General features: G+C 50.7%; 1 protein-coding gene and 1 non-coding gene across 7 annotated transcripts in view; one reads left to right on the forward strand and one right to left on the reverse strand.

Annotated features, from left to right (window-relative positions):
* ODF2 (outer dense fiber of sperm tails 2) overlaps positions 1-13735 on the forward strand; it is a 43780-nt gene that overhangs the window by 17885 nt on the left and 12160 nt on the right. For 3 of the 6 annotated variants that reach the window (XM_049774008.1, XM_049774009.1, XM_049774010.1), the window contains 9 exons: positions 2450-2620; positions 3551-3711; positions 4413-4542; positions 5040-5171; positions 9959-10030; positions 10943-11014; positions 11111-11227; positions 11913-12098; positions 12370-12479. In XM_049774008.1, the coding sequence (XP_049629965.1) occupies positions 2450-2620; positions 3551-3711; positions 4413-4542; positions 5040-5171; positions 9959-10030; positions 10943-11014; positions 11111-11227; positions 11913-12098; positions 12370-12479 (1151 nt within the window). The remainder of the gene's footprint in view (positions 1-2449; positions 2621-3550; positions 3712-4412; positions 4543-5039; positions 5172-9958; positions 10031-10942; positions 11015-11110; positions 11228-11912; positions 12099-12369; positions 12480-13735) is intronic. The other 3 variants (XM_049774006.1, XM_049774004.1, XM_049774007.1) reach the window with 1 other exon arrangement.
* Positions 7260-7472, reverse strand: LOC126010373 (small nucleolar RNA U3). The gene has a single exon (XR_007496420.1). It is a non-coding gene; the product is annotated as a small nucleolar RNA U3 (small nucleolar RNA).

A 13735-nucleotide genomic window follows, 5' to 3' on the forward strand; every position in this document is an offset into this window, starting at 1 on the left:
CTTCTGAGCGCATAGCCAGGAGTAACCCCTGAGCATCACCGGGTGTGGCCCAAAAAAACAAAACAAAACAAATATATATATATATATATATATATATAATTTTTTATTTGATGAATTAAATATATATATTTCAGACATCTAATTCAGTGACTAAATTGTTCAATGTGCATTTCAGGTATTTTTCTTTTTTGTTTTTTTTTTTTTTTTTGTTGTTGTTATTGGGTCACACCCGGCAGCATTCAGGGGTCACTCCTGGTTCTACGCTCAGAAATCGCTCCTGGCAGGCTCAGGGACCATATGGGATGCTGGGATTTGAACCACCGACTTTCTGCATGCAAGGCAAAATGCCTTACCTTCATGCTATCTCTCCAGCCTCGCTTCTCAATTATTTTCTGTCATGCTCCCCTTGGAAGAAGAAAACTTTTTTGCGCCCCCCACGCAACTGTAAATAGTATCTTTATTTTAAAAAACTTTAATATGCAAAACAAAAATATATCAAGTAATTTGAGCTGATTTTTTTTTTTTTTTTTGGGTCACACCCGGCAGCACTCAGGGGTTATTCCTGGCTCCATGCTCAGAAATTGCTCCTGGCAGGCACGGGGGACCATATGGGACACCGGGATTCTAACTGATGACCTCCTGCATGAAAGGCAAACACCTTACCTCCATGCTATCTCTCCGGGCCCTTGAGCTGATTTTTTAATCAAAGGTTTGGATTAATGACTACAATGAGCACGTTTTGCAATGCATAGCTTTTCTTTCTTTCTTTTTTCTTTTTTTTTTTTTTTTTTTTTTTGGTTTTTGGGCCACACCCAGTGGTGCTCAGGGGTTATTCCTAGCTGTCTGCTCAGAAATAGCTCCTGGCAGGCACGGGGAACCATATGGGACACCGGGATTCGAACCAATCCTGGATTGGCTGATTGCAAGGCTGTGCTATCTCTCCGGGCCCTTTTTTTTTTTTTTGGTTTTTGAGCCACACCTGGCAGTGCTCAGGGGTTACACCTGGCTGTCTGCTCAGAAATAGCTCCTGGCAGGCACGGGGGACCATATGGGACACCGGGATTCGAACCAACCACCTTTGGTCCCGGATTGGCTGTTTGCAAGGCCAACGCCGCTGTGCTATCTCTCCGGGCCCTTTTTTTTTTTTTTTTTTTTTTTTTTTAAATGCATAGCTTTTCAAAGCGGGGTTTGAAGCAGGACACAGCAACTCTCAGCTCCAGAGACATAGAGACATAAACACAGGGCTTAGCTTGTTATGACAGTGTTTGCTGAAGTCAAAATATGCCCCCCTTTACGGAGCCTTGCTGCCCCCCCCCCCTGGGGGGCATGCCCCACTATTTGAGAACCACTGCCATATGGGATGCTAGGGATTGAAACTGGGTTGGCTGTGTATAAGGTAAACACCCTACCTGCTCTCCTATGTCTTTGACCCTCTGGGAACCATTTAGGGTGCTGAGGATTGAATCCAGGTGAGCTGCATACAAGGCAAGTGCCTTACCCACTGTATTCTGTTTTCTCTGTCCCAAAGGTCTATCTTTCTCATTTTTGGGGCCACACCTACTGGTGCTCAGGGCTTACTCTGGCTTGCTGCTCAGCAATTACTTCTAGTGGTACTCAGGGGACCATAGGATGTTGGGGGTATCAAATCCAGATTTTCTGCATACAAGGGAAGTGCCATACCGGCTATACTATTGCTCTGGCCCTAATGTTTTTTTGGAGGGGAGAGTAGTTTGGGGTCCATGTGGGGGGAAACCGTATACCAAGAATTGAATCACCTCTCATGTTTTTTTTTTTGTTTTAATTGAAGTAACCATATTATAACATAATGGGACTTTCAGGTAGATATTGTTAATAGTTCACATGGTTATATAAGACTTCATTTCTTTTTGATCAAGATTGGAGTTTCTTAAGCCTAAAATCTGTGCCTTGGAGAGTCTGGGATGGCCATGGGTAAATGCCTTCCTTGTCACTGAAAACTGCTACAGAAACGATCTCTTTCTTGCCCCTGGGAATTACTCCAGATGTTGCCAGAGGATGCTGTCACACACGATTTCTTTCCCCTTTTTTTTGGTTTTTGGCCAGGGGTTACTCATGGCTCTTCGTTCAGAAATCGATCCTGGCAGGCTGCAGGGACCATATGGGATGCCAGGAATTGAACCCGGGTCTGTCTCGGGTCGGCCGCATGTAAGGCATACTGCCTTACCACTCTGCTCTCTCTGGTCCCTTTCACACACGATTTCTGTTGTCTTCAGGAACCTCATTTCAGCCAGGGGGAGCAGTGTCCCCTTGCAGAAGTGGGGCGTGGTGATCATGTTGGCGGGGGTTCCACGGTGGCCCCTTCAGCAGTGTTAAGAGCTTTGTGTCTCCAGGACACGCACAGTCAGGAGTGCTGGACTGGGGGGCTCCGCTTGGCCTTTGGAACTAACTTATGTCTCCTTCCCTGCGTCAGAATCCACCTCACTGCCTGGAGATCACGCCGCCGTCTTCAGAAAAGCTGGTCTCCGTGATGCGCCTCAGTGACCTTTCCACCGAGGATGACGACTCGGGTCACTGTAAAATGAACCATTATGATAAGAAGATTGACAGTCTAATGAATGCGGTTGGTTGTCTCAAGTCTGAGGTGAGGGAGGTGGGGGGGTAGCTGTGTCAGCTGATGCCTGAGAGGCGTGAGGTTGCCCCAGTCGACACCTGCTAATGCTTCTTGCTGGTCTCTGCCAGCCTCCTGCCCTTCTCAGTAGGTGGCTTAGGGATGCCCACACTGTGGGGCACTTAGGCCACCTGAGCCTTCCCCTTGCCTGGCACTCTGGTGGAAGGCTTAGGTTTGATATTTTTATTTTACCCATAAAATCATCATTAGTGATATCGGAAGTAGTGTTGGCCCCATTTTGGGGATGAGAACATGGGGAATCTGGGATTTCTAACGCATACACATTTGAAGACTGGAGCAATGAGTGAGGGTGAAGGCAGATTTCCCCCACTGTGCCCCTGCCCACCCATTTCTGGCCCACGTCTTTGGGTGGGCTGTGTAGCACTTGAGTTAGAAGTGACCTAGAAGTTCAAGGCCACAGCCAGGCAGCTGGCACGGCTCAAAGTTCAGGCCTGGAGCCGCACATGTGCTCACAGGCCTGTTTTCACCTTCCCTGTGCTGGGCCCACAGGCCCTTCTGGAGCAGCTGGAGTGGGCTGCCTGGCAACAGGCCCCCCTCTCTCTGCGGCGCAGGGGTCCTGTGACGCCTTCCTTCCTGCCGTGTGCCATCGGAACCACGGTTTGTATCCTGGCTCCGTGCCCAGCCCGCAACTGACTCAGGCCCTGTCCTCGGTATCCTCAGGCATGAGGAGAGATGAGAAGGGCTGCTGTTTCCCCCAAATCTTGGTAAGGTCCACAAGGACCTGAGTGCCCAACATAGTGCTCCCTAGTGGGAGGGAATGTCGGGGGTTGAGGGGGGCTTTTGCTGGCCTGGACTTGAGGCCTTGCCAAGTGGCCGTCCACCTCTCCGCCATTCCCTTCGGCAAACCCCTGCTCAGTGGTGCCACCTGAATATCCCACACAGGTCAAGATGCAGAAGGGGGAGCGCCAGATGGCCAAGCGGTTCCTGGAGGAACGGAAGGAGGAGCTGGAGGAGGTGGCCCACGAGCTGGCCGAAACTGAGCATGAGAACACAGTACTCAGGCACAACATCGAGCGCATCAAGGAAGAGAAGGACTTTACCATGTAAGACAGTCCTGACCCAGGTGTTGGGGTAGTGAGAAGTTAGGACTCTGGGGGAGGAGTGGACAGTAACAGGATATCGCGTGTGGAGGCTGAGGTCAGAGAGGGTCGAGCTGGGTTTGGAATGGGCAAGGAGGGGCTGGGCGGTGGCGCTAGAGGTAAGGTGCCTGCCTTGCCTGCGCTAGCCTAGGACGGACCTCGGTTCGATCCCCCGGCGTCCCATATGGTCCCCCAAGCCAGGAGCGACTTCTGAGCGCATAGCCAGGAGTAACCCCTGAGCGTCACCGGGTGTGGCCCCCCCCCAAAAAAAAAAAAAGAAAAAAAAGAAAAAGAATGGGTTCCCCAGACGTTGGCAGCTATTCTGGGACTACTCAAGGCGGCTACTCTGGGAAGTCACTTCAGGGGACACTCAGGGTGCCAGGAAAGGGTTTTTACAGCTGGGAATCAGGAGCACATAGTGGGGCCCACTGTGGAGGCGGAAGAGAACGGGGCCTGAGGAAACAGGATAGATGCCTGGCAGCCGAGTGTCCCCTGATGCCCCAGCTCTCTGCCACTCCCTCCCCCACAACCTCCCTGAGCCCTGCCCAGGTGATGAGTCACCTGGGCCATTGTGAGGCATGCCCAGAGCTCTGGGCCTGGCCTGGCTTCAGCTCTGGGCCTGGCTCTAGCCCAGGGCTCACCATGTCCCATCATTATGGCCACAGGCTTCAGAAGAAACACCTCCAGCAGGAGAAAGAATGCCTCATGTCCAAGCTGGTGGAGGCGGAGATGGATGGCGCAGCGGCTGCCAAGCAAGTTTTGGCTTTGAAAGATACCATCGGGAAGCTGAAGACGGTGGGTAGGGCCCTGGGGGGAGGGGTGGGCAGCTGCCTCCTGGGGGTGGGGTCCCTACGAAGTCATCAGGCAGACTTTATGACATCCACAGGCTTGGGGTGAGGGGGTTGTGTTCATCACTGGGCCCCATTCCTTCCTCTCACTCTGTGGCCTGACCCTCGAGGGTGACTTCTGGCCTCAACATGGGTTTCCTGGGATCACAGTAAACTGAGGCATGCGTCTGATCCCTGCAAACATGAACCACCGGTGCTGCCAGGTGGGAACCCTGTTCCTCTGTCCAGAAATCGTGCCAGGATCACGCTCGCTCCTTTCTCACACTTGCTGCTCTCAGAGGCCCAGCGCTCCCCCATTCCTCCTAGGCTGTCCTTCAGGGAGGCTGCCCTGGCTCAGCTGAGGTGCTGTACTTGGCACGGCTCTTTTTGCTGGGGCTCTGTGGCACCTACCATTCCTCCTGTCCCCCTCAACTTTGTGTAAGACTTTCTGTTGCTATTCTCCAGGAGAAACAAATGACCTGCACGGACATCAACACGCTGACGAGGCAGAAGGAGCTTCTCCTTCAGAAGTTGAGCACGTTCGAGGAGACCAATCGCACCCTCCGAGACCTGCTGAGGGAACAGCACTGCAAAGACGTGAGTCTCCTGCTCTTAGCAAGGGAAGAGATGCTCTGGCTGCTGAAGCGAATTAGGGCCTGGAACCCAGGATGCCGGTGTTGACTCATTCACTGAACCTGGGCCTACAGGCACAGTCAAATCCTCAGGCATCACATGGGCCAGGGGATGTGGGGGAAGGAGAGGGGTATCCAGCCTATAGTGGAGGGTGGAGAGGTCTAAGTGGGTAGAGCATTAGGCCAGTGTGTTTTGTTGAGCAGGAGAGTCAGGGAGGGTGGGCACTGGGCAGGTTCTGGGCTGTTTTGAGCCCTTCAAAATTGTTCTTCAGTAACGGTATCAGGAGATGGCAGCCATGTCCTCTCCTGCTGGGCTGAAGCCAAAGGGGGAGCCAGGCATCTCAAAATGCTCATCCTGATGAAATGATATTGTTTGGCTCATTTTAGACTATTTCTTTTTTCCAACATGGTCTACTGCTATTATCTACAAGTGATTAAAAAGATTAATAAATAATACCAGTAGTTAATGTAAGAAAGAGGTAGACTAAGAACTAGGGTGGAGGGTCTCTGGCACCTTGAAGATGGTGAAGGTTCAATAACTTTGGGCATTAAAGTCATAACTTGTGTGGCCAAGAAATAATAGAGTGGGTTGGGCCTGATCTAGCCTTGCACATGGCTGACCCAGGTTCAATCTCAAGCACCCTATATGGTGCCCCAAGTCCACTGGGAGTGATTCCTGAGCACAGAGATAAGAATAACCCTTGAATACTGCTGGTGCTCAACAAAATAAAACCAATCAAATAAAAAATATCATAAAATTTTAACCATGTTATCTCAACTATACATTTTGTTTATTGGATTGGTTTTGGGCTCTTAGCTCTGAATTTCAGAGATTACTCCTGGAAGGGTTTGGGAGGCCGTAATGTGATGCTTGGTCATAGAACACCCCCCTTTCCTTCCTCTCTGGTTGTTGCCAGCTTCACTTCCATATTCAATCTCCTCATAGCCCCTGGTTCTTTTTTATTTCTTTTTTTTTTTTTAATGTTTGTCTTGATAAGGAAGTACCCCACTACTTTTTGACTGGAGACACAGCCATTTATTCTGCCATTCTTGTTTTGTTTTAATTTGGGGGCCACACCTGATGATACTTAGGGGTTAAACTGGTGGTACTTGGAACCGTTTGAGATGCTGGGGATCATATCCCAGATCGGCGGCATGCAAGGCAAGTGTCCTTCCTGCTAGACTATCACTCCAACCCATTTATCCTGCTATTGTGAGTGGAGACCTTTGTGGCTCTTTTGTAGAATAAGGAACATAAGTTCAGTGCTTCCACCCTGCCAACCCCCCCCCACATCTACCTGTGTTTTTAGTCCTCTGAGAGTCCCCCATGGCAGCAGGGCAGGTGGAGAGCACCAGTGAGCATCAGCCGTAAGGATCAGACAACTTACCCGCCCTAGTTTTCTGTCCCATAGACAAGTTTAGAGAAGTGAATTTCTGGGCTAGTTTTGAAACCTGTTTCTTTTCTCCTGTGATGTTCTCCTGTCTAAGCACCTAACCAGCCAAGTATTTTTTTTTTTTTTTGAGCACCCAGCAGTGCTCAGGGGTTACTCCTGGTTCTACACTTAGAAATTGCTCCTGGCAGGCTCGGGGGACCATATGGGATGCCAAGATTCGAACCACCAACCTTCTGCATGCAAGGCAAATGCCTTACCTCCATGCTATCTCTCTGGCCCCTTATTGGTGTTATTTATTTATTTATTTATTTTGGGTTTTGGGCCACACCCGGCGTTGCTCAGGGGGTTACTCCTGGCTATCTGCTCAGAAATAGCTCCTGGCAGGCAAGGGGGACCATATGGGACACCGGGATTCGAACCAACCACCTTTGGTCCTGGATCGGCTGCTTGCAAAGCAAACACCGCTGTGCTATCTCTCCGGGCCCTTTGGTTTTATTTTTATTTAAAAAAAAAAAAAGGTTCTAGGGGCCAGGATGATAGCACAGCGTTAAGGTGTGCAGCAGCCAACCCGGGATGAACTCAGGTTCAATCTTCAGCATCCCATATGGTCCCCAGAGCCTGCCAGAAGTTGGTTTTTTTTTTTTTTTTTTTTTTTTTTTACCATTCAGACTGCATCCTCTCCCTCTATCTTTTCCAAAAGGAAGGGAAGAATGATCATCAATGGCCAAAGGCAGTCGCAGAAGCGACACCTAGAGCCGGCTTCACAATCAGGAGAGGACGCTCTGGCTCCTCCTCGTGGCTTCAAGTGTTCTATACGACCAGAGAAACTTCTCTAGTCACATACTATAGAAATGATCCCTGAAACTAGTCTTCAGAAGTGATTTCTGAGCGCAGAGCCAGGAGTAACTCCTGAGCACTGCCATGTGTGGTCCAAAAATAAACAAAACAAAACAAAGTTCTGTTTTATATATACATATATATGTGTGTGTGTGTAATTTTTATTTTTTGTAAAATCACCATTAATTGTGGCCAGTGAGATAATACTGGGATTAATACAAGAGTCAGTGCAGGAATTAAGGTATACATTAGTTCTGGTTGGATCCTCAACACTGCATTGGATCCCCTGAGCACCCTGATCATCAGGAACCATTCTGAGCACAGTCAGAACCAAGCTCTGAACACCACCAGGTGTGGTCCCAAAACAAAACGAAAATCGCCATTTATTCCTTCCTGCTCCTGGATTCCCCCCAAATATCAGAGAAAAAAGATGAGTATTTGTTAGACTATCACTGTCACTGGCCCTGGTTCTGGGACAGGACAACACTGTTTGAGTGGATCCGGTGTACTATGTAGATCAGTTTTCTCACATGCTTGCTTTTGCTGCTGCTGCTTTTTTGGGGGGTGGGAGTGGGTGGGTGTTTCCAAACAGTCCTAAAGGAAGCTTGGGGGCCATTCCAGGTGATAACACTGCCTGCAGAACTGTACCATTCAGCTCTCAGGTTTGGCCACTAGGGGGCAACTGATGGTATTTGGGGGAAGGTAACTAGGCAGTGCTAGGGATCAAACTGGGGTGCCTGCACCCCTGAGAGCTGAGCTCTCTCTCCCATTCCTCTTTTCTTGGTTGGGCTTTTCGTTCTCCCTTCCCAAATCTCAGAGTCTCCCCTTAATTAATTCAGGAGGCAGGAACACTCTCCTGTCTCCGTACCATGGAGCTCTACGAGGGCCAGACGAACAGGAAGTTGGGGAGGCATAGTCTGGCTTTAGAACCTGGCTCTAGAATCCATTGATGTCAGAGTCCAGCTCTGCCCTTCCCTGCCTCATGTGATCATAACTCTTACCAGCCTCGCTCTTGTCTGTTCCAAGGGCCCCTTAGAGTGGGGAATTTGGTGGATACCCTGTTTCAGATGGTTCTATGAGTGCCCCCATCCCCTGTATACACAGAGTTAATAGCAGGCAGCAAGAGCAGCTTCAGGCCCTGGCCCCAACTCCCAGCCCCCCACGTAGACTTTTACCCATTGTCTCTGCCTCCCTGGTTACTAGAGGAACCAGAGGGCTCTGTTTGTGGTTCCAAGGTCCCCAGAACCCTGGGGAGAGCCCTTTTCTCTTAGTTTTTGACAGGATTCTACAGGGTTAAGCAGGATCTGTAGGGGAATGAACCTCCTGCTTCGAGACTCTGGGGTGGAAGAGCCTAATGTAAAAAAGACGGGGTGTGGACAGGCCCTCGGGGAAGGGGCAGCTCAGCCAGCGAGCAAGCAGGTGACTAGAGAAAGTTCATTTAAGCAGCACATGTCGGGCCACATCTGGTGGTGCTCAGGGCTTACTCCTGGCTCTATGCTCAGGGATCATTCCTGGCAGGCTTGGGGGAAACCACATGGGATGCCAGGGATGAATCCAGGTTGGCTGCATGCAAGGAGAGCCCTACCTGCTGTGCTGTATCTCTCTGCCTTGAAAAACTCAAGATTTTCATTTAAGCACCAAACCAGCCAAATATTACTGATGTTGTATAAAAAAAGTTCTGGGGGGACCAGAGAGATAGCATGGGGGTAGGTGCTTGCCTTTCATGCAGAAGGATGATGGTTCGAATCCTGGGATCCCATATGGTCCCCTGTGCCTGCCAGGGGCTATTTCTGAGCCTAGAGCCAGGAGTAACCCCTGAGCGCTGCTGGGTGTGACCCAAAAACCAAAAAAACAAACAAAAAAGAAAGTTCTAGGGACCAGAGTGATGGCACAAGTGGTAGGACGTTTTTGCCTTGCATGCAGCTGACCAAGGACAGACCACGGTTCGATCCCCATATGGTTCGTCCCATATGGTCCCCCAAGCCAGGAATGATTTCTGAGCACATAGCCAGGAGTAACCCCAGAGCATCACCAGGTGTTGGCCCCCCCAAATTTTTGCCTACCATTCATTGTGGCCAGAGAGATAATACAGGGATTAAGGCATTTGTTTTATACAAGAGTCAGTGCAGGAATTAAGGATCCTGTTCGGATCCTCAACACTGCATTGGATCTCCTGTGCACCCTGATCGCCAGGAACCATCCTGAGCATAGAGTCAGACTAAGCTCTGAACAACCGCCAGGTGTGGTCCCAAAACAAAACGAAAATCAACGTTTATTCCTTCCTGCTCCTGAATTCCCTCCAAAGAAAAAGGATGAGCAGAATATTTGTCAGACTAACAGAAGCAAAGGGCTGGGGCAGAGAGAGGCTCATTATAAAATGTTCCTGGATCCTCTAGAATGAAATGTGGGAGTGTAGCTTATTTTATGATTTGGTCCTTTGGGGGAAACAGGAAAAGTATCAGTAGGCCGGAGATGTATGGTATCTTGCTTCCTCATTCCCTTTCTCCTTTCCTTCCCCCAGGACTCTGATAGGCTAATGGAGCAACAAGGAGCGCTATTAAAACGGCTGGCCGAGGCAGACACAGAGAAAGCGGTACGGGGACCCCTCCAGCCCCACCCATGGTGGTATTTCTTGGGGTCAAATTTGTGATGTGTACATGGGCCTAAATCTCCATCCCACTGGCTCCACTGGGCTTGTTGCTCACCTGGGACCTGGAACTCCCTTCCCATACCACCCCACAAGTCAATTAACAGATGATGCAACTGTTACCACTTTGCTTTTAGAAGCACCAACTTTTTTTTTTTTTTTTTTTTTTTGTGGCTTTTTGGGTGAGGTGATGGCTCTACTAGTTTGCCTGAACAAAGACAGTGGATCTGGTGCCTTAAGTCTGGTTAGGCCTGTGGGAGCGTTTGTGGTGTCATTCCAAGAGAGAAGGGAGACCCCAGGTGTTGAATTACAGGGGTTAGGGTAACCCAGGGGTTAGGTGACACCCAGGCTCACATTGGTCCCTGGCTCTTAAGGCCAGGCTGGCTGGCACTGGGGAGAAAGTGGAGACATGGCAATGATGTGAAATGGTGTCCAAGCCTGTGTCCCAGCAAAGGCAATGTGGCCCATTGATCACCAGCTTCAGTCCCTGGCCCCTGGAAGGTCCTCTGTGCCCCACTAGGAGTGATCCTGGGTACAGAGCCCAGGAGTAAGCTTTGAACACTTCTAGGTATAGCTCCTTAAAAGTAAATAAGGGGCAAAAAGTTGTTAACTCAGGTGCTCGCATTTCCAGTGCAAAACATACATACACATGACACTGGTGTGCCTTCTCAGGGTTTATTCTGGGCTGGAATGTGGGGATTCCCGAGTGTGTGTATGTTTTCTTCATACTGTTTCAAGGGACAAATAGTTTTCTTAGTTAAGAACAATCTTTACCATGGTGGGACCTATAGAGTGTCCCCTCCCTGTGTTGGCCTCCTCCCTTCCTGGTGTGCTCATGGTGGTCACTGTTCCTTCTAGCGTCTGCTGTTACTGCTGCAAGATAAGGATAAGGAGGTGGAAGACCTTCTCCAGGAGATCCAGTGTGAGAAGGTACCCTCTCCTAGTCCCACCTTCCTGTGTAGCTCAGTGTTGAGAAAACCCCAGCTGTGAATCCCACTCACCTGCCGCACTCCCATCTCCTCACAGGCTCAAGCAAAGACTGCGGCTGAGCTTTCCAAGTCCATGGAATCCATGCGTGGACATTTGCAGGCACAGCTGCGCTGCAAGGAAGCCGAGAACAGCCGCCTGTGCATGCAGATCAAGGTACCGCAGGCACTGCCAGCATGGCCCAGTACTCAGCCACCTCAAAGGCTGGTGGATCTGTCACGCCCCCAGACCTTTTCTGCTTCAGAGACTTCTGCGGCCTTCTGGGCCTAGGAAGGCCCTCTCAGGAGAAAAGCAAGGAAAGGGACTGGAACAATAAATAGCACAGTGGGTAGGGTGTTTGCCTTGCACACAGCCAACCTGAGTTTGATCCTCAGCATTCCATATGATCCCCCAAGCCTGCCAGAAGTAACTTCTGAGTGCAGAGCCAGGAGTTAACCCTGAGCATCATCGGCTGTGGCCCAAAATCCAAAAATGAGAGAGAGGAAAAATTATAGAACAATGGCTGCTGGAATGAACAGGGCTGCTGGAACCTCACGACTGGACTGGGTGCTGTGCCCTGGGGCCTGTCACTTGGGTCCTAGAGTCATAGGTTGTGGTGTCTTGGGGACCCTCCTAAAGTCACCTTTCTGCTGAGGGACTGATATTGACTCTGACCACTTGGCTAAGCCTTCAAGAAAGATTTCAGAAATTTCTAGCTTCCCACAGACCTGGTGGATTGGTTCAAAGGCTCCAAGCAGCTGTCACAGAGAAAATTGGGGAAGGTCTCACTTGGTCTGGTGAGGGGAGCCCACCATCTCCCTACTGAGAATCCTTGTCCCTCTCTTTGTTCCATGCCTCCCAGAACCTAGAGCGCAGTGGTAACCAGCACAAAGCCGAGGTGGAGGCAATCATGGAGCAGCTGAAGGAACTGAAACAGAAAGGGGACCGGGACAAGGAGTCCCTGAAGAAGGCCATCCGTGCCCAGAAGGAACGAGCTGAGAAAAGTGAGGAGTATGCCGAGCAGCTGCATGTGCAACTTGCTGACAAGGTAAGTGGGGCCTGTTAGGGGGCCCTGGGGGACTGGGGGTGGAGGGGCAGGGCTAGTTGAGGAAGTTTCTTAAACCTTCCTTTCACAGGGCTGGAAGATGAAGGACTGCAGCAGAGTCTGGCCTTCACTCTCCCTATGAGAAAAGGGGCTGCGGGAGGGAGATTTTAGTGGAGAAGGGTGCCACGGGTCGGGGGAATACTATGCCAGTGCTCTGAGTCTTGGTACTGACACTGGACTGCTGGGTCCCCCTTTGGCCTGTGTTTGTTCCCAGGATCTTTATGTTGCTGAAGCTCTATCCACCCTGGAATCATGGAGGAGCCGCTACAACCAAGTTGTCAAGGACAAGGGAGACCTCGAGCTGGAGATCATTGTCTTGAACGAGTAGGTCGTGGGTAAGGGGGTACCCCTCTGCAGTTCCCCCACAGGGGCTGGACCAGCTGCTCGGGCCACCTGTCTGACCCTCACTGCCAGTGGGCATAGCCTCTAGAAACCCCGTTGGCTGCCATCCTCTCCTGTTGGCTGCCCACCATTGAAGGTGGTAATCTAGGAGTGGGACAAGGTGGCGCCATGGACTGGTGGGTCCTTGTCAGGGTTAATGGGATGTGTGTCCAGTGACTTGCTTCACCACATACCTCCTGTATCCTGGGCTCTGTCCAGAGCCCGTGGAGGTTAGTCCTGTGGTCCTGGGGAGAAGGTGAACCTGATAGGCCTGAGTGAATCTGTGTCTGAAATCAGCTAACCTAGGGGCCCTTGTGAATACTGCCTGGTACAAGAAGGCACCTTGTAGGTAGAAGGGGATTGAGAGACAGCACAGTGGGGAGGACACCTGCCTTGCACACAGTTGACCTGGTTTCAGTCCCCGGTACCCCCTAGAGTCCCCAGAACTCCACCAGGAGTGATCTCTGAACACTGCCAGGTGCGGTTCCAAAACAAACTAAAAAAAAGACTTTGGGGGAGGTCAGGAGAGATAATACAGAGATAGTGCTTTGGAGGGGGCCCACTTCCCTAGGCCACTCCCCACTTCATACATCCTACACGCTTCATGTGTTACCCAAGGCCCGCTGGGCCCTAAGGAAAGGGTCCCTGGAGCTTTCAGGTGTCTGGTGCACTCAGTGGTTGATTCACAGGCTGAGTGATGGTAGGGTGGGAGAGGTCAGAGCCAGGAAACTTCCTTTCCTCTTTCCACTCAGGGCCTCCCACCCACAATTTTGGCTGCTCCTTCTTGGATTTTTTGGGGGGAGCCACACCCAACAGTGTTAAGAGGTTGGGGACAGGAGCCGATAGCACATCGGTAAGGCATTTGCATTGCACGTGACCAACACAGGACAGATGGTGGTTGGAATCCTGGCATCCCATATGGTCCCCTATGCCTGCCAGGGCGATTTCTGAGCACAGAGTCGGGAATAATCCCTGAACACTGTCAGGTATGGTCCCCCCACCAAAAAAAAAAAAAAAAAATGGGGGCCGGAGAGATAGCATGGAGGTAAGGCGTTTGCCTTTCATGCAGGAGGTCATCGGTTCGAATCCCGGCGCCCCATATGGTCCCCCGTGCCTGCCAGGAGCAATTTCTGAGCCTGGAGCCAGGAATAACCCCTGAGCACTGCCGGGTGTGACCCAAAAACCAAAAAAAAAAAAAA

This window comes from Suncus etruscus, chromosome 5, assembly GCF_024139225.1.
Source record: "Suncus etruscus isolate mSunEtr1 chromosome 5, mSunEtr1.pri.cur, whole genome shotgun sequence".
NCBI classification, from domain to species: domain Eukaryota; kingdom Metazoa; phylum Chordata; class Mammalia; order Eulipotyphla; family Soricidae; genus Suncus; species Suncus etruscus.